Below are 24,721 nucleotides of genomic sequence, written 5' to 3'. Positions count from 1 at the left end.
ATGCATGTTTAAAGTTAGGCAGATTTTAGATTATGAAAAAAGTCAGTTTTTGTGTATGGTAACATATATTTGGATGTGTAAGGTCACTACCAACCCTGGCATTTTGCTGGGGGTTGTCTAAGTATGAAAATATGTTATAAAGAGGGCCAAACCGATTTGCAGGAGATTTCTGTCACACTCCCAACTCTGCATAGAACTGGTCAGCCTCACCATCATTATCTCCACCAAGGTTCAACTTTAAATTGTACCTCAGAAGTGAGATATTGAAGTCTGTCTTTTGATTTTCTATTAACAATAACATTTTCAAAAGTGGTTATATTGTTCACTGAAATTAAGAAATTAGCTAGTAATGCTCTGCCAGTATCCGTGTCTGTTTTATGTGGATGTGCTCGGAAATCTTTATGTTTTTTCCAATTAGACATTCTCCCTTCTCATTTGCAACATTAAGCTCTCAGCCATCGCTTAAACTTGTTTACTTTGATGAAAAGTTGCTTAAGCAATGGTCTTTAATGTTAGGCTTTAAAAATGTTAATACAGAGAAATGGACCAAAGGTGAAGCCTGGGGTTTATGGACCTTCAGTGGGGAATTTACCAGCTGACAGGCTGTTGCATTCTATGTTCCAAGCCCTGACTCATGTATAAATATGTGCTTCAAGGGTTATTGAGTACTACTAATCTCAAAACAGGCAGATCCTAAGGATGAGGAGGGTGGGGTAGAGTCAGTCCAAGTCTTAAAAACTGTTTCTTGGAAGATCTGTAAATTCATGAGTAAAAAACGCAGAAGCTGTTGTATTGTCTTTCTCTAATATTTTAACCAGTTCATGTCACAAGCATTTCATTAAAGGTCCCATATTATGCAAAATTCACTTTTTAATGGTTTTGGAACAGTCATACTGGTCCCCCCGCATGTGTAGGAGACCCGTAAGTGTGAAACTCTTTCAGGCGCTCTCTCTCCCCCCTGCTCCACCTCTAGGGAAGTAAGCGCTGAATTGAGCGAGTTTGAAAGCCTGTACGTTAAGACGTCATAAGGGACAATAACCACTCCCCACAGAGCGATGGACCCGCTTACCGGCTCTCAAAGCCCGCCCTCTAAAAATCACCTAGCGCCCAGTGTTTATCCTTTTCGGCAACCCTCGTTAGCGGACATGGCTAAGCGACAGAAGCACTGTTCTGTTTGTGGCTGCATAAATGAACACGAAAACGTTTTTTTACTTCCATCCACTGAACCCACGAGGACTGAGTGGATTAATTTTATTTTTGGAGGAAATGTACCCGGAAAACTTCCAAAGGTTTTGCATGTCTGTGGCCAGCATTTCAAAGAGGACTGTTTCCACAACATGGGGGCATGGAAAGCAGGCTTCGCCAACCGTTTGAAGCTAAAGCCAGGTTCAATACCAACTGTCCGTGACACAGCTGGAGAGGTAAGAGCTGGCAGTTATTTTATCGTTTCGGCCTTATTAGTCTGATAGCTTGAAAATATATTAGCACTGTTGTAAATGTAGCCAAGTCACTGTTTCTACTGTTTGTATCCGGTGCCATTGTGCATCAGATTGATGAGCGTAGCTAGCTGTGTTCTCCGTGCGTCGCGGTTTGGGTCGGTAATGGGGGCTTCAGGAATGGGTTCCGGTGTTCCGGCGTTTGTTTATCCTTCACTACGCTGTAATCAGCGTCTAGTAACCGCTAAGGCCTAACCTGTCAATCACCTCATGACGGGCGATGCGATGGGCGGAGCCAACAGCTGAGCTGCTCCACCAGGGTTCCGCCCACCATAAACGGCACATTTCTGAAGCTGCTAAAAAGAGGGAGGTGAAGAGAAGCCGCTGCACTCAAACTGAGGGTCGATTTGTCCATACCATGGCGGAAATATTTCATTTAGATATTAATGAATGGTCTCAGATTGGGAATAAAGTGTATAATATGGGACCTTTAAGGAATAAACAACAGCCTAATATGTTTCCTTCAGTGACTTTAGCAGCGATCAGAAAACACGTTGCTTTTCAGTTCTGTCAATTGATAAGGTACTTGATCTCCTTGGTTTTTCTTTTTTTTTTTAATTTATTTATTTTTTGTATGGCACTCCGTTTTATAGAACAGATTGTTTGGGAAAAAAAATCCTCCAGGGCTGTTTTCAGATGCTGATTAAAGACAGCAGTCTTGCAATAAAAGTTGGCCACCAAACAACATTATAATTAAGTGCTCTTTTGAGGAAAGATTAAACTAAAAATACAACCACCAAGCCAACACAAAAGCCATAAAAAGAAGTTTGAACTGTTTGTGCTTTTGGATGTGAAAATGCAATGTAACACAGATTTTTGATTCATTGCAATAATTAGGTTCATGATGAAACTCAATCCAAGGAGAACTATATTCACTTTTAATTCCCTTTACTTAATTAGATTATATCAGTGTATTCCCAAATCTTTTAGAAGTCTATACAGCTTTGTTGAACATGCATTATTAAATGTAAAAGCTGTTTGTGTGTGTAACTTCCTTGCCAGACTGAAGTAGACAGCATCTTTGTGAGTATGTGAGTTCATAATCCAGTTATATGTAACTGCTTCATGGTGTGCGCCAGTGTCTATTACTAGATAGCCAAGAACTGTGCAGAGAAGTCAATAAAGCTGCTAGTCTTACTTATAAGTCGGAAAACCACACATTTAACCCACACTGCTTTGATTTAAAAGTTTTAATACTTGACATGGAATATTGCAGCAGAAGGTGTATTGATTAACCCTATCCAAAAAATGAGCTGCAGTGACAGAGATCCAGAATAACAATCACAAACTTACACTTTTAACTCCTGTGTAAGTTCAAGCTTATCTGTATAGCCAGCTTTTGTTTATCATACCGGACAGACGTCATGGTCTTAAGACTGCTACACAGTGTTTCATGGCAAGGAACTTCAACTTTGGAGATCTTAATCTGTTGCACTTAAGATACAGTCATTCTTTTTCACTGTACCTCTTTTGGTAATTCACATTTGATGACAGACATGACATTTGAGAAGGCCTGCATAGTCTCACTGCAGCAGCTCCATGGTTTCCAGCCAGATGTTAAAACTGAAGAATCACTGCTTCTCAAACTTCTTGTAGTCAATCAAAACTTTGTTAGTAGTGTGTTTTAGCCCCAGTAGGCATACCATCCCTCTCCTCCAAAACTAAATTTTTCTATATGAGCATGTCGAGATGGATGGAAACCCTTCTTATTGGTTTAGCATTTTTGAAGACCTGAAGTATGATACAGTGTGTGTAACACTGTAACTCCAGAGCTTAGAAAGGCTGGTTTTGGCCCCAGTCAGCAAAAACCTTTTTACTGGAGAGAGTGAGATGCTGATCACAATCTGCTGATCACAATCTGCTATCTTGCTAGAATTTAGACTCAGCTTTCATATGCTGAAAGAAAGGAGGGGGTTTTAACAGAAGGTGGCTGAGTGTGACGCTCCTCGAAAACATCTCTGTCCAGCTCTGTCTTCATTGTGCTGAATTAGTCAAAGTGCCTCTTTGAGCTTTTTTGTGATGGATGGATTGCACATTCAAGCTATGGCCGCTGAGGCGTTTACACAAGTGTGCATGTAGACTCTGTCCAGCTTATTCAGAGCAAGAACTATGCTGTTTAACCATTAAGCCAACTGGATCCATACTCCTTATCATGAAATATAGACAAAAGCCATGCAAAAACACTGGCCGGTGAATTTTCATGTGATATTTGTGAGCCCATTGGACTACGACCTGACAACAGATTTACCTTTTCTTCTTGCCACAGAAAGGGAACACTACAAAAGCCTCTGAGTTCTGCTTCATTTGACCCACTGCAAAGCATATGTCCGTCCATCCTGCCTGTTCTCTGTCCAGAAGATGGACTGCCATAAGGGCCAAAGAAAGCATCCCTGTCCACTTGAGTGTGTTACAAAGGCTTCAAACAAAATCACTTGTCAGGGGTCTTTCCTTTTTGGAACCGTCTCTATTTCTCCCAACCCTTTGTCACTTTAATCATGTTACTCTGACGTTTCAGACACATTTTTCTAATGTTTTACACTCCATATAATCTGCTGTGTGTTGCAAAGCCCATTTTACTGGCTGACATAATTGATGGTGCCCGAGACCTCGCAAAGGTCAACGTGGCAGAAAGGCCTTGGTTTCTGTCACCATGGAGATCACGAGAACAGATAGACAAACTCACACTACCACACAAATACTCACACACTAGCTCAATAAAAACAGAGATGGCTCTATGTCCTTTTAAGATATTCAAATTATTTTTTTCTATTGTAAAAAATGCAATTATTTAAAAAAAAATCCCCTTTGTTTTATTGAGTACTTCTAGAACATACTGTGTAGTTGCAAGGCTGCATTGCAGCACTATAGAAAATTGATATCTCAATTTCTTTATTACAGCATAATTGGAAAAGGCTTTTTGAAGGAGTGAATGCAAAGTTTCCCGTCTGAGCTCAATCCCTGTAAATTTTCAGTTATAAACACTGTTCAAAGTTGCAGCAGTAACTCAGAAGACATGCAGATACACAAAGAAAAAGCTTCCTTGTATCATCTTTGAGAGAACATTTTTATAGAACTTGCTTCTCTCATTTTCTGCTCTGTTTCCTCTGATAAATCAAAGGTGGCGCAGCTTCAAAGTCTGGAAGACAACCCTCACCGGCAGTGTTGATGCCCTTCATTCTTTTCGCACACACACACACATTTACACGCATAAACACGTGCGAGTGCAGGCATGCACACTCGCACTTTATCAACCAATCTCACATAATGGAAACTGAGTAAATTTAATTTCAGATATGCCTCAGTTTTGAGCCATCTGTAATCATGTGACAGCAGGAAGACAGCAGCAGAAAAAGAAAGGAAAGAAAAGAAATTATACATATACATACACACATTGTTTATGACATACACAGAGTGTGATTTCACAGAAAAGTGAATGGAGGTCCAGGCTTATGTCTTCTTCCTGGGCTAATGTAATTTTTCCAACCCCCAAAGTGCAAAGTAACTCTGCTGTGGCACGCAGCAAGTACACACTAATCCCTTGTCCAGACTGGAACTGGCCTTGGCAGGATCACAACTCCCCTGTTGTTTATATCAGGGAGCAAAAGCTATCCATTACCCAGTGCAAGGTGTCTGATGCTTTTTTTTTTCCACAAGCGGTCAAAGTGATATTAGTTTTTTGTATTAAAGGGTAGAAGGAAATGCAGGCAGCCATGAGGCTGCCAAAGTCCCACTCACAAGGCCAATGAAACCAGGTGTCAGAGCAGCTGAACTTAAACTGTGGCAAAAGTCCATGTTGCTAATGTTCTGGCCTTTTAGTGGGCAAGAGCAAGTCAGAATATGGAGATTGTAGGTATGGAATATGGGTGTCCATTTAGAGAGTCAGTGTTGTAGAGTCAATAGAGCCTGCACTCATTCTAGCGGATGAATACAATAAAAACACCAGCAGAGTTTAAACCTCTGATATGTTCAACCACCTTCCTGTAATTACCAGCACTAAATAAAACCAAAACATATTCCTTTTTTCATCACATCAGGCATTTAAACAGGACACAGAAGATGCAGTTGACATGATTTAAAATGATTATTGTTGTGCATGCTGCATACCGTCACTATAATTTAGAGTTGCCTGCCATGGCTCAAGAGTCACAAACAAGAGGACGGATTATTAGTTAGCCCCATGCCTACTTCCATATGGGCAAAGAGACACATTGGCAAACAGAAGGACAGGGGAGTCTGCTGGCCTGCTGCTTGGCTGTTCCACATTCTTGTGGCAGGGAGACAGGCGTGGAGGTTGCCAGTCTGACAGACAGAGGTGCTCTTTGGAGGGGAAGCACCATTGTGGCAAATTAACACCAGTCAGCAGCCAAAACTCAGGAATGTTCACTGTTACTGGTGAGATTGTTTACCTCATTTTTCTGTAGGCAGTCATCTATCATTGGGATGGTCTATTTTGGTCCAGAAATCTTCCTTGTCTATTAAACTAGTTAATAAGGGAGGTCAGTTTTGGGATTTGTGAGCGTCTGTGGCCTGCAGATGTAGAAGCTTTCTCTATAACAGGCTACCAGTGAGCTTAAGAGTATTTTGGCTCTCCTGAAAGTCCTGGTCTAAGTCAGCCTAGGCATTTCACGGGGTGTTAATAGTTTTGCAGACGCTGTGGTGGTCAGCTAGTAGTTGAGTTTTATTAAGTGTAAGCTTCCAGTTCTGCGTGCATCTTTTTTTAAAACCTTCCTGCCTTTAAGTTCCCAGCTATTATGTGACCAGAGACAGCCATTCAGTGAAGTTGTATGTCATGTTGCACTGTGTGCAGCAACACTCTTCCTATTGTATTATTCTGTGTTGAATGAGTGACATGTTGTTATGTGATAGAATAGACAGATGCTTGTTGGTGTTAAGATACAGACCTGGCTGGAGGTGTTAGTGAGCTGCCCCAGGCTGCCCTCCAGCTTGCTTTCGCTTGGAACGCTATCATCACTCCAGCTTTCCAAAAGCAAAAATACCACCTTAGCCCAGCTGTATGTTTGTTTACCTTTCCTGCCTCTGCACAGGGACGGAAATGTTTATGCCTATCTGTAGTTAAATAGACAGGGCTGTAAGTGGGGTCTGTGAAGCGAGGGTGGGGGTACCATGGTTCTCCTTGTCCTCTCAGTCACCTCGGGATGTGTCCAGGGTCAGGAGGACATCTGTGGTCAGCATCAGGATGACAGAGGTAGATGCTGAGGACAGCTACTGTCATCAGGGGGTAAATAGATGGAAAGAGGGGGCCGATTTGCGCTAACTTAGGCCCAGAGATAAAGGACTGTGGTTTGGCTGAGACTGACTGAGGCTGGGCTTGACCAGTAAACAAGCAGTGGGGTGCCTAAAAGGCCTGGGGATCAGCCTGAGGCCAAACCTGAAGGTCTCTCTCAGCACTGGGTCTTCTAAACACAAGATCATACATGCACACTTTCTGGCACGCAAGCAAAAATGCACACTTTTCCAGCTAACACACACACACACACATCATTAGAGATGTATTCATAACTTAAAAAACATAAGATTGATGAGATGTTTTTGCTTATATACATTCAAATGTACACAGTCCCTCAGAGATGAAGTTGTGTTTAATGTTTTAACAGTCTCATTGGGTTGGAACAAACACATTATCAATGCATTTATCTAAATTATATACCACAATATCAAACAAATTATTTAGTGCTGTGTTCCAATTCGTGTTATCCAAACCATCTTTTAGAGGAGTTTGAAGCAAGCGAAGAATCACGTTGGAGCAGGTTTCAGATCAACTGCGACTCACTTTCTCTTCAGCGTCGTGCTTGAAACACTGATTGTGTGTAACACAGCCAGCATGGCAATGTGATGTCTACTAGCTGAGAAATATGATACAGTCAGAATCCACTTTCTGGTACTTTCTTAGCATGTCACTCATCCCAGGAGGACAGAGTTTGATCCAAACTGAAAGACACAGTTTCCACAGGGAGTACAGCCTGCCCTGCCTCCTCCTGGTCACCATAATCTTTGGTGTCTCCTCCGAGTCAGGTGTAATCAGTCACACGCCGCTACGTGTTTTGACACCTGTCCTGTGTGGTGCAGAGGAAGTAAGCATATTACTACTCTGCTTTGGAAATACACACACAGACAATCAAAGCTATCGTCACATGAATTAAGACAGACAGGTAGATTGTCAGAAAGGGATTAGAAAAGAGGGAGAGGAGAAGAAATGAAGGTTCCCTTATATTGTGGGTTTTTTGAAAAGAAGGTTGGATGACTGGGGAGGCAAGTCACTGTTAATGGGAAGAAATGAACGCTCTTGACTGGTGGATGTGACAGGAAGAGACTGTTCTTAACAAGGCGTCAGAGTCAGTCAGAGTTACAGATCCATCACTTCTCAGAAGCTTGGCGAAGGGGGGGGGGCAGACATTTAAGGATATTCAGAGAGGGAGAGAGTCTGTGACGGGTAGAGAGGAAGAGGGAGACGGCAAGGGGAAAGAGGGATTTGAGTGTGGCTGACAGCACTGCATTTAATTTGGGCTGCCAGATCCTTTTTCATTTGACTCCCTCTCAACCAGCTTAGAGGCTGTGGAGGACTTGGAGGCGAAGGTTTGCCAGGATGTCTCCGATTAGCAGTGATGTGCCACGTCACACTTTAAGCCGGCCTGTAATTCATGTTCAACAGGGGGATACTCACACATTACACTGTGCTGTGCAGGACGTGATTAATTGACTCACACTCTAATATTGGGTGTAATTTGCCCATCCTCTGATGTGAAACTGACTTTATACTTGACTTACTGTACGCTGCCGTCCCGGGGATGCTGTAATTGAGTCTTGGCTCAGAGCTGTGCACTTTCTAAACTGAGGAAAGAAGCTCAAGGATGATGGGAATAGCTTCAGGTAGTATTTCCACCAAAGTCTCTATTGTTAGAAATTAAGGGAACAATTCAATGAAGCCAAACAGCTTTCGTATATCTTACTCTGGAATTTAGTTAAGGTCAGTTTCATGTTCACTGATTTAAGATGATTGTTTTGTCTTGTGATGTTAATTGAACTGATAAACAATAGATTCCGTGAATTTTCTCTTTTTTTCAGTGATTTTAGACCTACTTTAGTTTACACACATTTTTATTTAGTTCTACTCAATGTACCCATTTTCCATCTCTGTTCCTATTTTCAGACAATGCTTTTCCTGGCTACAGTGGAGGAGGAAGGCCAAGCAGGGGAGGGTAGAAGGGAGATGGCAGAAACCCTGCTGTCTGCTTTGACAGACAGACACCAGCAAAGACAGACATGGAGAGACAGGTAACACACTGTACCACCCACTTTGCTCCTGCCATCAGCTTCTGACTGATGCTTTGGGCAGATAAAGAAACACTATAGAGAATGAGCTGGGTCTCATACTGTATGTAAAATAAAATGACCATTAGACACCAATTCAAAAAAGGCTACCCATCAAACATAATCCTTTTCTAAAGTATTAAGACACTTTGTTTTAACACTCACAACTGAGCTTAGGTGCATGCAACTTCTGTAACTGGGCTTTGTGATGGTTCTGCAACTTGAACGCTGGACATGATTAAGAAAGCATACAAATGTCTAAAATCTTAAAGTTGATTGTACAGGTCAGGATAAAAATCAAACCATGAAGAATTGCCTGTGGACCAGTGACAACACAGGATTTTGCCAAGCCATAGATTTTATACAGGAAAATTTCTCGCATCATGTAAATAAGTAATCAGGAAGAGGCCTGGTAGGACAGGTAGCAATCAGCCAATGATTATTATGAGTGACATTTGGAGATGGGAGAACTTTACAGCAGAACAACCATTAATATGTTAGAGTGGCCAGACTGAAGAGATTTTTTTTATTAAAAGACTCAAAACATCCTGGTATAACTTTGGCCAAAACAAACAAACAAAAGAAAAAAACAACTGAAATACCTTTTGACCATGAGAAGTAAAGGCCTCTAATAAAATTTAACTTTAACTTCTATAGTGAAGATCCCCATCCATCTTGGCTAAGTTTCAGCCTTTCAGCTAAGAATAAAGACATAGTTGTAAAAGAAAAGGTGTGCAAATGTTGAGGGGTTATTTTCTGAAAGTAATTGCTGTCAAAGTTGTTTTAACTATGTAATATTTCTTTAAAATCCTGTAACAACTTGTTTTACTTTATCATTGCTGAGTATTTTATGCATCAAGAGGAATAAACTAAGTGCATTTGAAGCTCAGTCTGAACATAGCAAAATGGGAAAACTGGAAAGCTTTTGAAATTTTACTTATATGCTGAACAGTGAACACTACATGCTGCAAATACAGAAGGAAAAGTCTTATTATTTGGATGGCTAAAGCTGCAGTAGATTTGGGAATTAAAGAGAAAGGGGATTAATAACCTCTCTAGGTGGTGGATTGGGCTCATGACCAACAAATAAAGGCAAAAGATTATAACATGCAACAGACACTTTTATTTATTTATTTCTCTTTTGTTTCCATCAAAGTTAAAAAAAAAAAACGTTAACTTTCCATATTTAATGACTATATAGTCCTCATCTAGGTGATATGGCAGGTTGGCCTTAATGTGACCACATAATCAAAGAAAACAATCAGAAACCATCACATTGCTTTTGTGTCGATTCAGTGTGCATTGATGCTTCCGTCTAAAGAGCTGATGCAAATTCCAAAGATTTGCAGTGGTGTGGCTGCTGTGTGTTTTGTGGTCCTTGGGCCTGGCAGCTATCACAGCAACACGTGTGTCTTGGATAAGCTCACTCACTTCCTTCCCCTCCAGATAAGGCTAAAGAGCACAGGGATTAGAACTCTGGCCTTGCATTCAGATAAAGAAAGGCCTCACACATGCAACTCAGTATTATTTTAGCTGTTCATTTTCTTAGTCAACCTCCACCTCAACACCATTGAGGACATGCACACTCGAGTTTTTAACTAAAGCCACATTCACATATGTTTCAGTGCTTATTGTCTCTTTTAATGGATTTGACCTCAGTACCAAACACTGGCAAATACACACAAACACACTTTTAAACACACGTGATTGTGGAGCTCAGAGGTAGCAAACTTCAGAGGATCAGTCCACAGACTTTAAGTACCTGAAGGCAACATCTTTTCTTATGAAAAATATTTGTCAGCTTCATGCTGTGGCGGTGCTCTAATCTTTCCGTGGTGGCCCTCTGTTTTTAGTTGTCCCCTCTAGTTGACCCTTCGCTGTATCCCATCCAGATGAGCCTTGTAAACAGACTGTTTCCACACACCTTGCTCCGTTGTGTCGACGCCCAGTGCCTCGCAGCTCTGACGTGCGTGGCCTGGTCTGATAGTGCATTCCAGCTGCATGTGCTGAAAGCTAGAAACCATCTCACCATCAATGCTGACCCCCACCACCCACAATGCAATGTTACCACCTACTAACCATGTCTAACCCTAGACTTTGCTCAGCCCACCCTGAGATCCTGACAACAAATATCACAAACCAGGACAGGAAATGCTCAGTCCTTGTCGGCAGGGCAGACAGACGTTTACTCTATCAGCAGTGGAAGACTGATGAGATTAGTTTTGGTAGAGGGCAAGCCTCCTGCACGATATGTTTGAACTCCAGCTGCTCCTGATACCTCCTTTTCCCTTTACACACATTTAACCTCCACTGTCCCCACTTACATAAAGGCCAGGGGGTCGTCTTGTCAAGTGGTTGTCAACAGATAGTATTCGTGCAAAACTAAACACATGGCTATGTGCAATGTTAAGTAGGACGTCCTGGTGCTGATTAAGGATTTGCTGCTGATCATGGTAAAGGATTGCCTTTGTAGTTCTTTTGAGGAGGAAGAAAAGTGATAATTTATTCATACACACTAACAAAAGGAAGTTGTTTTGAATATACAGTTTATTATAGAATGAAACACTGTGAGGGGATTAAGTTGACTTCAGTCAAATTTATTCAAACCCTCATATATTTTCATAAAAGCACTCACTAAAATAGGAATTCTAGAACTAATCTGCTGATTCAGTTTGCTGCTTTTTCATATTCAGGGTCCTAATTAGATTGCAGCACAATATTCAACAGGCAAGCTTTTATCATGACACTGCCCGTTGTTTCCATGGTTTCCATTCAGTACATAATACTTGCAGAAGGAAGGTAAAAAAACAAAAAGAAAGTATGATTGATGCCATTTGCTGAAGGCCCATAAACATACACAACCAGCACTGATTGATTAAGTTTGCTGACTTTTCTTTCTTAAACACCAGTTATAGCAGCACTCTGTGCTCTGGAACCAGGGCCTGCTTGCTGCCATTTTCTTTCTCAGGGGCATTTTTAGCACAAGCAAGGAGGAAAGAAAGAGGAATTGGACCCTGTGACCAGTGGTTCTTCACAAGTGACTTATAGGCACTCAGAGTGAGTGATGCCTGGGCTCACCGTGCAAGCAGAAGCAGTCCATTCATTCTCTCTGAGCCAACGAAGTTATGAGAGCTTTTTTATTCTTATGAGCCTTTGTGGTAACTGGGTTTTCCCAATGCACATGGTGAATTCTTTGATAGATGCTGCCCTCCGTGTCCCTTCGGTAAATGCCCCGTGAGTACCCTGGAAATAGATGGATTATTATGTGGGTGGGTGACTGTACCGCAGCAGAGCAATTCAGTATGCCACACAGGAAGTGCAGATTGAAGAACAAGACACATCCTCCAGGGAACAGGCCTATTAGGATAGGAAATGGCACATCCCAGTGGAATCAGAGACGTTTTAGGTTTTAAAAATTCATAGATCATGTTTCTCATCTATGCAGTTACAGGTAATAAAGCATTCAGGCTGGAAAAGCATACACAGAAGATCCCTCTGTCTAGAGTCATCTGTAGTTTTGTTTTGAGAAGTGTTTTTTTATTTATTTATCTTTTTTTAATACTTAAAACAGTAGCTACTGCACTTTGAGTCTATCTTCAGTCGGCTTGCTTACAGCATGGCTGTTATGGAACCTCTCTGGATGAGATAATCTGATGTTGACCCGTCGGATCCTAGAAGTCACTGCTCTGGTCAAAAAAAACAAAAAAAAAAAACAAAACAAAAAAAACAACGACAAAAGCTTTGTCACAGTCGGCTAGCAAACACTGAAGGGAACAGCTGTGAGTTTTGTACTGACCATGCAAACTGCTGTAGGTTTTGTAAGGTCATTATATGATAATGAAAATCATTACAGAATTACATGGGGGTTTAGGACATGAGAGCAGCAGGGAGGGGAGAGGAGGGCCACATTGGGTTTGATAAATGGACTGTGAAGGTGCCCATCTGGCCCTCTCTATGGCTTTTTCTTCCTGCTCTTTTATCCACTCTTGTCCTTTACTACCCTTTCTTTTCCCTCCTCTGTTCTCTAGTGGGCCGGTGTAACAGCAAGCAGGCCTGTAGTGAAAGATTAACAGAGTGCAAACCCAACTCACCTCAGTGGAAGAGAGAAGAGGAGGGCAGACAGGCGGAGGTGTTTATGACCTAAAGCAGGGTCTGCGCCTGACTTGGGAAACCCTGTCCTCCCATCTCTCAGGTTTGAACAGTAGGAGAGGGGGCAGCCATTGACCTTTGGCTTCGGAAACAGTTGGACAGCTCAGGGTGTGTGAATTAGTGTAGTTTGGATGCACTGGGAATAGTAATACATTACATGGTTTAAAAAGAGTCCCTTTATTTGTGCCTTGGTCCTTGTGCTCCTTAGATTGGAGAGGGAAGTAAACAAAGATGTCAGCTGTAAACAAGTTGTGTGGTGAAAAAAATAAATAAAAACATGCACATTATTAGCATTTAGGGTACATGACCAGGAACGTATGGTAGGTGAAATTAGGCTGACAGATAAATGAGATCTAGTTCTTTCTTTTTAGTTCTTTCAGCATGTGTTTATTACTTCTCTCCAAATTATGTGAAGTTAGTGAGGTCTTTATCTCAAAACAAAAGAAACATCAGCTGACATGGCAAGCAGAGCTAAAGGACAGAGGAGGAGGTCCACGTGTCCACAGCTGCACTCATCACTCAGCTGTCCAGCTCGACCCATGACCTGAGGGGCTGTCTCCAGGCCTCCGTTGGCTTTATATTTCCTCCTATTGTCATCCTTTCTTGTCCTCACCTGGGCAGGCTTCTGCTTTACAAAAAGTCCAGTCTGTCATCAAAACCAAAGGTCACCAGGGGCCAAAAAGGGCCAGAGAGGTTGAAGCTGTGTCCAGCCGGGAATGACCCCACCAGTGTTGTCAGCTACCAGTTGCACCCCTGTGGAGATGCATAGTGACACAGAAAAAAAGGAGAGAGACCTTCATCGGCTGGCACTTCATTCCCGGAGTGGTGACATTTCTTTTGTGCTGTCTCTGACAGACCCCGCCCTGATTCCTGCCCGGGGGCGGGCGAGGGAGATGGTAGACAATGGAGGATCCTCTATCCCAGATGGGACTTGGAAAGATTGTCAGCGTCATGCCCACAATGAAGATGGACAGATCATACCTTTGTCTAATGTAGCCAATGACCTCCTTAAAGTCTTGGAAATGGATGCACCATACTACATGGGATTTCTGTTATGTTGTCCTTCATTTTACACACTAAAGGGTTAATTGGGCTTAAGTTCTCATTGTGCTGCTATTAAAGACATGATCTGGTTATCTAACATTGACAAAGTGGGTTTGGCCACATGCCCATTTAACAAACATAGAAAAAAACAAAAACTATCCACTTAAAGATACATATCACTGATAAAGCTGCTGAACTTGAAAATTGGTAGTAGCTGCTAGCATACACAACAAGATCAGCAATCCTGTAATTTAATTCGGAACTAATAAGTGCTGGCATGATTACGTCACACGACTCTTGTTGATAAAGAGTCATAATTGGGGTGAGATGAATCATGGAAAGAATTTTTTGCTGATCCGGGGTAAAATGCAATCCCCAAAATTGTCTTGGTTCTGTGTCATTCAGGAGCTTCTTGTCATTGTGATGGAATCTGACTGGTTAACATGTATATATGGAAACAGTAGAGTCTGAGTAAGTACAAAGTGGTGTTGTGCTGTTCCTAAGAATCATTAATGGTGTTTGGGTTTTGGACTGATACTATAAACAAGCATTGTGCTTGGGGTAGACTGGTCTGGGCATGCTGTAAACAGCATATGTGTAGTGTAAGTTGCAGTAGTTTGAGGTGACATGTTAATTAAATCGCCCAGACAATTGCCTCTTCATTTTTCCAACAACAGCGACCTTCTTTTTTTTTTTTTTTTTGTAAAGCAGCTACAGACAGGGTTAGCTCAGTTTGTTTTCCTTGGCAGGAGTTAGCAGCCAAAAGTTTTGCTTGCTGCACCCTAGTTTCCGTTTACCTCAAGGGTTTGTTCTCTGTGATGGTGGGCAAACACCTGTGTGGTGGGTGGAACTCTCAACTTACAACTCTTTCTCTATTGTGTTTACCTTTTTACATTGCGCCACGTATTGTTAGCATCATCTACATCGTCGTGTTTACTTGGTTCAGGGCACTGAAGGAGAAAACAAATAAGGACATGTCAACTGCCTCTTTCATCAACAGCCAGCCTGTAATTAGCGCAAGCGCAGTGGTTAGTCTAAGATGCTGTCGTCTAATTTGTCTGACTTTATCTAAAACATGTCTGTGTGGTCCCTAAGAGCGGGTACATTCATGCAGCAAAATTGCCTGTGGCCTGGGTGTTTGTGAGGTGTGTTTGACTGTAAATTATGAATTCTCTTCTCATGCATCCACCCCTGTTAAGCAATCAGTCAGTTATGCATAACATGACCTGACCTCAGCAGAACGCTACAGCTGCTGTTGCTGTAGCGATCGTCCTCCCATCTTAGTTTGCTCCAAGGCTGGGAAGTACATCAGAGTAGGTCTTATTCTCGCAGGAATGTGCTTTGAACAAAATGACTGATGATTCCATTTTGTTATCTTCTACTTACTGTGCAAACAAGTTTTACTCATATAAATATGCACTTACTGCTATCTTGCCTGGTTCTCAAGCAACTCAGTAATTAACCAGCAAGTTACATGCTTTCTCTCGCTCTGTGGTTAAGTGTGGGACTGGAAAGTTTGCAGTGGGCACTCCCTCCTTGTTATATATCTCTCTTTGACGTGACTCACAAGTAAAATAAATTATTGACAGCTTTTAATTGAAACAATCATTTCATAATTATGCATTTCACAAGAACGTGTCAGTAGAATGTGGCATGGAAAGTGAGAGTTAAATGTGTCATTAAAAGTCCCACAGACATTTAAACACACTTGTTGCAGACTCAGTTGCCTATTAAAGGCTGCCTCTTTTTTTTTTTATATGGAAACAAGGTTTCTGTTTGGAAAAGACAATGTGGTGAGGGGTGGGGGTTTTGGGCCTGTTAAATTGGTAGTCAGGCAAACCAGGACATTCTTTCTGGTCAAACCCAACATCCCAGAGAGCTGATAGAGCATGATTGGGTAAGTGTGTGGCAGGCATGTGAAACAAACAGCAACAAAGTAGCATTATGAGGCAATGGAAGTTGTTCGCACCGAAAACACTGTCCTTCCCACACAGCTAATGTCATTTAAGACTGGTTTATTCTTGGTTGGATAGCAATTCTCCTTATAGCACATGCAATGAAACTTGACTAATCCACCTATATAGTGAAAAAAGATTGCCATTTATTTAGTTAGCTAATGAGCAAAAGTGCACCCATGATAGAGTAAGCATACAGACAACCTGTACAATAGATGCTTTTAAAATTTCAGATTGTTTTTTTTGTGTGTGATTTGTTACTGGTACGTGTTTGGATGTTAATTATTTTTGCACTGCTATGCAGTGTTCAAATCACAAAACTAACTAGTAATGTATATGCTGTTTAAGTGTGCACACATGGATGTCATACATGTGTGCGCACCACATGCATCGCCTTAAAAAAACACACCACCACCTCCACATACACACATTATTCTCTCTTTCTCTGTTAATTATAACCTACACTGCTGGAACACTTCATTTCATTGCAAGCATATTGTCTCTTCAAGGCTGGCAGGCAGGTCATAAATTATCCTGAAGGTGAGGATGGAAGTTGGAGGAGATAGTTATGAAAATTTCATCTGTCTGCCGTAGCGGCCGCAGCTGCTCCTGTCACAGGCCGTGTGCTGGAGGAATTACTCTGGGTCACTATGTGAGTACATACGTGGGTGTGCTCTTCTGTTGGCTTCAAACGTGTAGTTATGTGAACACATGTGAACAGTTACAGTTGGCACAAGTATACGTCATGCACGTGCACCTTTTGTCTACCTCCACGTACGTCCCTGTGCTCCATGTGTGTGTCTGGGCAAATGTGTACAGCAGGTTGTCCAGGTAAGACCTGCCTGTCAGTGTGTGGAACATCTCTGGCATCCTTGTCACCTTGGGGCCCCCAGCTTTGCCCTGAAGCTGGGAGACTGGGCGGGGGGACAAGCTCACAGGGCGGTCCCCAAGCTGTCTCTGTTCATTACCGCTACAGAGCTGGGACGCAGTCGGCAGGTGGCCAGACCTTTAGTCCTCACCTACTGTGATCATCTGCTGTTCCACTCTTTGCATGTGTTGGTGAGTGGTTGCTTAAGTGTGCTTGAGATGGAAAAAAATAAAAAAGAAAAAAGTCAGAGGAAACCCATGACTTTAGCAGGGAAATACATATTTTACATATGACCTATAAATTTGTGTTTGCGATGGTTTTATTGAAGCGGTGTACCTGTGCCTGCACATCTCTGAATGCTTGTGCTTACATGTTTACATATTTACAGAACTTTTGCATTTCGAAGAAGCCGGAGTGCTGCTTTAGCATTTTCTTGACACAGCATAGAACGCTTCTTCTCGATAGACAGCCACTCCAAGCGGTAATTAGTAAGAAAAGACAAACACAGTGAAACTCCCTCCCTCACCTACTCCTCCGTCAATCTGCAGTTTCCTGCAAAAATTCTATTAGGGCCAAAGTCCATAGCTGTTAATTACAGTTCTAACTAGCTTGCCTCCTGACGAATGGATTGCTTCAACAGTGATGTAGGATAAAAGGGATATCAGCGATTTCACTTCCCCATACAAAGGCTGCCTCTGAAATGGGTCATCAATCCCATAGTGATAAATGTCTGGTGGAGTAATGACTCTCTTATCGGCGCCGGATTACTGCAGATATTTGTAATTAGTGTAGCCACACAAGTCCCCAACAGATGTTTTGAGCCGGCACAATATTGAAGCTTTGGTTTAGTGCTAAATGGGAACTTTCTGGATATAATAGGGATAGTTAGAGCCATTGTACTGCAGCAGACATAGGTGAAACTCAAGATCCAAGTCTGTAAGTCATTGACAATGTATGTGCTCTGCTGTGCGCACAAAAATATATGGCGACACATGTACATACAAAAACACTTATTCATGAACTGCTTAAACACACAGCCTGAGGTCCATCCCTTAGATATTTTACTCATTGGTCACATGACTGTGAGAGCCAGGGGGCTCCTCTTACCCTGCTCTTCCCTCCTCCTCTTCCTCCTCCAGCCCTTGAGGTAGCCACGTCTGTGCCAGGGGGAGCGAATGGTTCACTTTTAACTTCCATTTTTCCCGTTTTGGGTAGAGATACACTTGGCGGCCCTGAAGTTTTTTCCTCCTTCCTCCTCTTCCAGCTCTCATGAAATTGCAATGAGATGGATTCAGCCTGAGGTGCAGCTCTATTCACAATGCAGTTTGACACTATGAAGCCCTGCTCCCTTCTGTTTTCAAAATGCACCTGTACAGACGAACCGCTGACAAGTTTGTATGACTAATAAAATTGTCCTCGCTGTAGTTGACAGATGAGGCTGTTTAATATAGATGTAAAAATAAAGACAGCTGTGTTTGTTTTTTTCTTCCTCCATAGATATGTACATGTGCATCCTAGCGAGTTTTGCTACTGAACCCTTTGTCTGGACTGAAGGTTGGTTTAGGCTTTTGTTCTGTTGCCAAAATATACATTCACTGTATGTGGAGTCCTCAGTAACCTAAACACACAATACACAGCCTGCCTGCCTGCTACTGACAGACGTGTAAGCAGATGCAGCCAGAGCTGGTAATGGCAGGTGATTATAAGTGGCACATGTGCCAAACTAATTAAACCCCTGGGTTGACAGCAGCATTTGGTAGGACTGGCATTCTGGCATGCTGGCATTAGAATAATTGTAGCAGCAGCACATTTCACCTGCGAGACTGCAGCTAACAGCATCATTTATTTTACAGCAGGCTGCACCGGATGTTACAACAGAGGTTTCAGTTAGCTTGCTTTACGTTTGATGGGATGGCTCCTTCTGACTGACTAAGCCACATTTTTCATATGGGTGTTGTTTTTAGATTTTACACACTGATAAAGTTAAAAAACAAAAATACTCCATAAAGCATTTTGTACAGCAGGAGCATTGTTTTTTAAAACTTGAAAATAAAAATATAGCTGTCACTCATCTAAATGTCAATTGATATAGTGGGTTGCAGTGGGCAACACTAAATACAGGGGAGAAATAAAGATGGGCTGTAATACTGTCTAAAAGCTTGAGCTATCCCTAGTGGTCTTGAGTAATAGTTCTGTAGGCTTTCTGACGCTCTTTCAAAGTTTTTATTTAGACATTGGCTGAATTTTCACTCATTTTCAGTCCAGTTTCTGTACTTGCTGATTTTCAGAAGAGTTTAGTCTTAAACCACTTAACACTGGGCTTTAATTATTCATACACAGAAAAGGCATCAAACTTAGGAGAAGAACCTAAATTGTAACTTCTGACACTTTTTATTAGCAGCCTGTCACAAACACATCTAGTTTGTCACCATTTCTTTCATTGCATCCAGAAAAACATACCAAAGATAAATCATTTAGACTGACATATATTCTTGTACCACAAAGGTGTTTACCAAAGAGCCTTTAGCTGAAAACTTGGGATATCTTGACACGTTTTGCAGCATGTGTTTAAAAATACCGAGGGAAGTGGACAAGTGGTAGACAAAGAAAAGGCAGCTGGCTTAAAGGACTATTTACAGCAAATGAACAATATCTGAAAGTGATGTCCTTAAGAAGTAGGAAAAGCATCGAAGAGCTGACACGGGACCTGAGAGATGCATCTCAACCGTCAGATGATCCATCTGTTATTATGTGAAGCCTCATCAGAAATGGTCTCCATGGCTTTCAAGCAGTCATCCTTAAGAAAGAGAAACCTGGATGGAAAGCTAAGGTACCCTAAATGACACAAGAATTTGACTGAAAATCTGTACCAACATAAGACAACAGAGTCCAAACAATAGATTTATAATGTCCTATAAGTAGCCTGGTCAAGCACTGCTTCAAATTCCATATTTCCATTCATGTTTGCATGCATTTCAATAAATAGTTACACAAATGTCCAATTTCCTGGGAATGTATAAAGAAATTAGGGGTGGCACAAGACTTGCAGCAGTAGTGTGTATTGCTGAATTCATACAGGAAAAACAGAAGTAAACATACTGCATGTATAGTGCATAGTTGGTGCATTCATATACCCCAATAAGCCTCGCTTAATACTGGAGAAGGCAAAGGACATATAGAATGTTTAACCCAAACTAGTCAGGAAAATGCTTTTAAAGAATATTTAAGCTGAGAAATACTGGCTTTTAAGAAGTTATTTGAGGGATTTGAACAGCCTAATGTCTTCAGCTAGGTTAACCCTTTTCTGAATGTCCCCCTATCAGGACAGTGTAGCAGGCAGGCAGGAAAGAGACAAGGACACTGGGACGAGTCTTTTGGTTTGTTCACTTTTAAGGTCATCACTTCTCCAGCTGGAGGGTTGGAGCTGTGAGTCCTCATCACAGAGGTCAGAGCTCTGCCACAAGGCCAGAAACTGCAAAAGGAGGCCCACCTGCACACATTCTGTACATTTCCTCACGTACACTTACCTAGACACACTCACATGCACACACACCTGGAGAGTTAAGTAAGAATACAGAAATACCTGCAGTTCTGCAGAAACTAGTCAAGCTGTAACTGACTTGACTGATTCATTCGGTTGCTTTGTGCTATGCGGCAGGTGTGGCTAGCCCAGGTGCGCTTACAAGGTATGTGTGTATGTGTGTGTGTGTGCACCGAAGGCAAGAAGTAAATCTGATACAGTCTGTTAGTGTAGTGTAGTGAGCCAGGTTATGTGAGGTATTTAAGGTCATTGCATGTACTGTCAGATTTATGAGCTGTGGTTTGGCATGTGATATGCTTTCATGTGATCTCCAACCGAGACCAAGACAACTGCGCTCTTGTATTTCCATGCTGCAAATCACAATGGTGACAAATGGCTCCTACACATTTCCCCAAGAGGCTGCACTGTCTTGTCCACTTTCACATAATTGCCTCTTTGCTTTACTGCATATACTGTATATCACTTGCTGCACCATCACTGACTTTTTTCAGCTTTTTATTGCACATGCTCAGACTGCCTTCCCCTCTGATAGCAACTGTGTTAAGCTTGTTGTAGAAGAAGTGAAAAATCAGCTCTTTGAAGGCACAACTAAGTGGCCGATGGCAGCTGATAGCTGGGGCTTAGTGAATCCTCATTATGTGCTGTAGCAAGCTGATTAAAACGTTTGATTTTTTCTTAGTGTGTGTGTGAGGGTATAGTCAAGTGCCTGTGTGTGTCCTGTGCATGTGTAAGCGTACACATGCACGTGCATGTGCAAAAGCGTAGGCCTTCGGGCTGCGGTGGTGTGTTATCTGTTTTTTCAACCTTGTCATACTAATTACAGTCCGTATTTACTTACATTCTCTTTTTGTTTTCTGCCCTCGATAGGCATCTGTGAGCGCTTCTGTCTAGGCTGTTCTCATTAACAAACTGATGATGTGTGATAGGTCTATCTTGTGATGATACACAGAGCTTTTCCAGAAAAAGAGGTTATGATACAAATGTTGTCAGCTTTTTGCAAGCACAAAGAATTGTGCCCCTTGTTATCAGGGAAGCTGTGATTGCAGTTTTGCCAGCCAGTATTGGGGGAGAAAAAAATAGAAAAAAAACTCAGACAGCTTGAAAAAAGACCTTTATTAAATCTTAATATTGATCCCTGATTAGTTTTTTTAGATAATTGACAAGAAAGAAACTAGATCTGTATCACTTCTACTGAAACATATGCTTATCCTTCTCAGGCCATGTAGAGCACTTTGAAAAGGTAAATATTACCTTTCTTCTTATTGACTTGAGTTTGTTTTGTTTCATCTCATAGAGCAAAAGCATTGAGAACCACATGATAAATCCTGTTTACGAGTTACAATATGTGCCAGTATGTTCACTTTCAATAAACCTACACCAGCAGCACCAAAAAAGATACTGTAGAGAGGAAGGCAGCAGAACATCAGCAGATAGCAAAAAAACAAAAAACAAAAAACAAACAAAAAAAAAAAAAAATCCCACACTCCTTGAAATATCTTGTTTATGTGTCTCTAAAAGCAAAATACAGAACAAATGAAAGATTTAAAAAATGATAAAGAAGAATCAGCTTTTTAATTTTTTTTTTATTTCCAACCAGTGGTGACCTCTATCAGGTCATAGATCATGTCTACTACATGGGTCCCTCACCACATGTCGACAAAGAAAAGACAGATGGACATCACCACACCCTAAAAGGACCCAGGCTCTTTGAAATCACTATTTCTGATTAACCAGACCCCTTTGATTTAACTGGACTGGTTATGGCACAGTCACCAAAAGTCATTATTCAAGCCTGCTCTTGTTGTAGACACACTTACAAAAGGATTTGTAAATAGTTAAACTGGGCAGGAAGCTGTTTGAGGGTACATGGTGGAGTGAGCGAGGTAGTCGCTGGGTCGTAGGGTGTTTTTTTTCAGTGGGTGAATGGTTTTATGTGAGTGTAAGTGACTGATTCTCAGACACAGAGCACAGTGCATCCTGAATGGTTAAATGGCATTTATTCAGCCGGTTAGTCTGGGAAAACATATGGTGCCATTTGGAGGCCCAGCCTGGTGCACGCTGTTCTCCTGTAATTAGACTGGCCCAGCAGAGCACTGCTTCATGATAACCACCCTACTGTAGCCTACGGAGCTGCTGCCACCCAGCCCTGGCTGCAGCGCAGGACCAACACACCGCATTACACATCCTGTTAACACACTGTTCAACACCAGTGACACCGCAGCCTTGGCAGCTGCACGTTTGTGCCCAGGGCCAGATTTACTGTACATATGTGATGGCACAGACGAAAGTGCACACTGCACCTTTCATTTATTTGTGCTTGTAATCTGCATGAAATTAGATTTTAGCTTACCAAAGCGGCAACTGTTTGTGCAATTAGTGAGTGAAGCTGCCTTTAAGCTGGATTTTGCATCATTTCAGGATTTAAGAAAATAAATTTTTAGAATTATATTCAGAGAAATCAATGACCATTTTTAAGAAAATGACAAAAAGCTGTTAATAAGCAAACAAAAAAAAAGTTTAAGCCGCTGCTAAATAAATTCTCTATTCTCTTTTTTGTTTTACATATCGGGTTGTAATTTCCATGTTTAGCCAGTCATTCTCCATCAGTAATCAGAGATGTTTCAAGGCTAAATGGTCAAGTTTAATTAACTTAACTGAATGCAGTTAAGCATTTTGCATTTTGCTGTTTGAATGCTGCTACCTTTCATAAGAGCTTCATATTGAGATGCATAAGACCTCTAAATTAAAAGTTTTGCATAATAAATACTAACCTGTAGCCCTGTTCTTTACCTGCATTTTGCAGCACCCACAGTCGGACACCCTTTCTTTCTCTTTTCCGCGTCATTGTCTTTGCTCTCCTCTTTTGTTAATCTCTCCCCACCATCCCTCCACCAGGATGAGGGGAGCAGATTGTGGGTCGAAGGCGTAGGTTGTGTTGGCAAAGCCATGGGGGCGTCAGCTGGGCTGTTGTCCCGTCAGGGGGAGGATGGGACAGGCTGGCAGCCCGGCGGGAAGGCCCTGCTAGATACACTGCTGGGAATCGGACGGAGCCAGCGCCTTGCCCAAACAACATGTGCACACACATCAGTTTATACACACACACTGCAGGAGGACTGGTAAGTGAAGTAGTGGGGGTCTCCAAATGTGGAATGAAGATGTTTCCTCCCTCATTTATAAAATGTGACACCACGGGTCTGCCCTCCCCTCCTCCCTCATCATCATCCCTTCACAAAGATCACAGACACACACACACACAAGCTGGTCCACAGTCATACTCCAAGCTGCAGTATAACTGCAGTTCCTCTAATGACCAATAGATGCTGGTTCAGGAAACAAAGTAAATCTCTCTCCATGGATTATATCTGCCTGTTTATTTCACCTCTGCACCACCAAAACCTGCTTTGACCACATTTGGATCTTGTGCCTTCGTTTAACACAAGCCGCAAAGCCACAGCTGAAAAGTGCCCTTTAGAAACCTTCATAAACTTGCAGCTCCACTGAAACTTCTGCTGTGTTTTTCATGTCAGCGTGTACATGATTTAAACATCTCAGTGGCATTAGAGCACATTTGTGGGTACAGAAAGCATTGTCACATTTCCCTACACACAAAGAGCCGCAATGATGTGTGCAGCTTACACCCCTAAACATGCACACACACAGTTACAAACTGTACTACATACTGTCTATGGCCAGAAGGGTCTGTCTGCATGGCATGCTATTCTCTTGTTGTCTGTTTAGCAAGTACAGCATATGAGAGCAGTGCCAAATTTGCATATGCAGCCATGTATATTTCAGCAGCGTTTAAGACACACATCACCGGCAGTGAATTATGCATGGGGCTGCTACAGTGGAGGTGCTTGTTTAATGTTCTTGTGAAAGGAAATTGAACTGTGTTTTCTTCTTCTTATGACACTCAAGGCCCAGGGCCCATTAAAAGTACACAGAGCTGGCAAGCTGTAAATGGACTGGTGGTGTATACGCAGCATTCCCTTTCTTACAATAGGGGGCCAGGCAAGGGGTAAAGCGTCCGACAGGTTCTGACGGCTAGGTAATGGGATTCCCACCTCTTAAAAGGGACTGACTGAGGTGTTGTTGTAGTATCCTTGTAGACCACTGTGTCTTTTCATATGTGAATGTGCATATGTGTTTGTTAAATGTGGTCCTGTGGCAGAGATGAGTGACTGAATAATTCAAAACTGGCATGTCTCACAAAATGATGCAAACCTGCGCATGGATTGTCAGTGGGAGGAATAGAGTGTTGCAGTAAACACAGCCTAAAAGGGTCTTATGCATTATAGACAAGCCTTTTGAAACTGTTTTCTCATATGCAAATGAAACA

The 24,721-nt window shown here is 42.0% G+C and overlaps 1 protein-coding gene across 1 annotated transcript in view; it reads left to right on the top strand.

Annotated features, from left to right (window-relative positions):
• fto (FTO alpha-ketoglutarate dependent dioxygenase) overlaps positions 1 to 24,721 on the top strand; it is a 119,876-nt gene that overhangs the window by 42,888 nt on the left and 52,267 nt on the right. Inside the window, exon 8 of the mRNA XM_041990100.1 lies at positions 8,665 to 8,789. Within this exon, the coding sequence (XP_041846034.1) occupies positions 8,665 to 8,789 (125 nt within the window). The remainder of the gene's footprint in view (positions 1 to 8,664; positions 8,790 to 24,721) is intronic.

Source organism: Melanotaenia boesemani, chromosome 1 (genome assembly GCF_017639745.1).
Source record: "Melanotaenia boesemani isolate fMelBoe1 chromosome 1, fMelBoe1.pri, whole genome shotgun sequence".
Classification (NCBI taxonomy): domain Eukaryota; kingdom Metazoa; phylum Chordata; class Actinopteri; order Atheriniformes; family Melanotaeniidae; genus Melanotaenia; species Melanotaenia boesemani.
The sequence above is the reverse complement of the archived record's forward strand: the minus strand, read 5'-3'. Positions and strand labels throughout refer to the sequence as shown.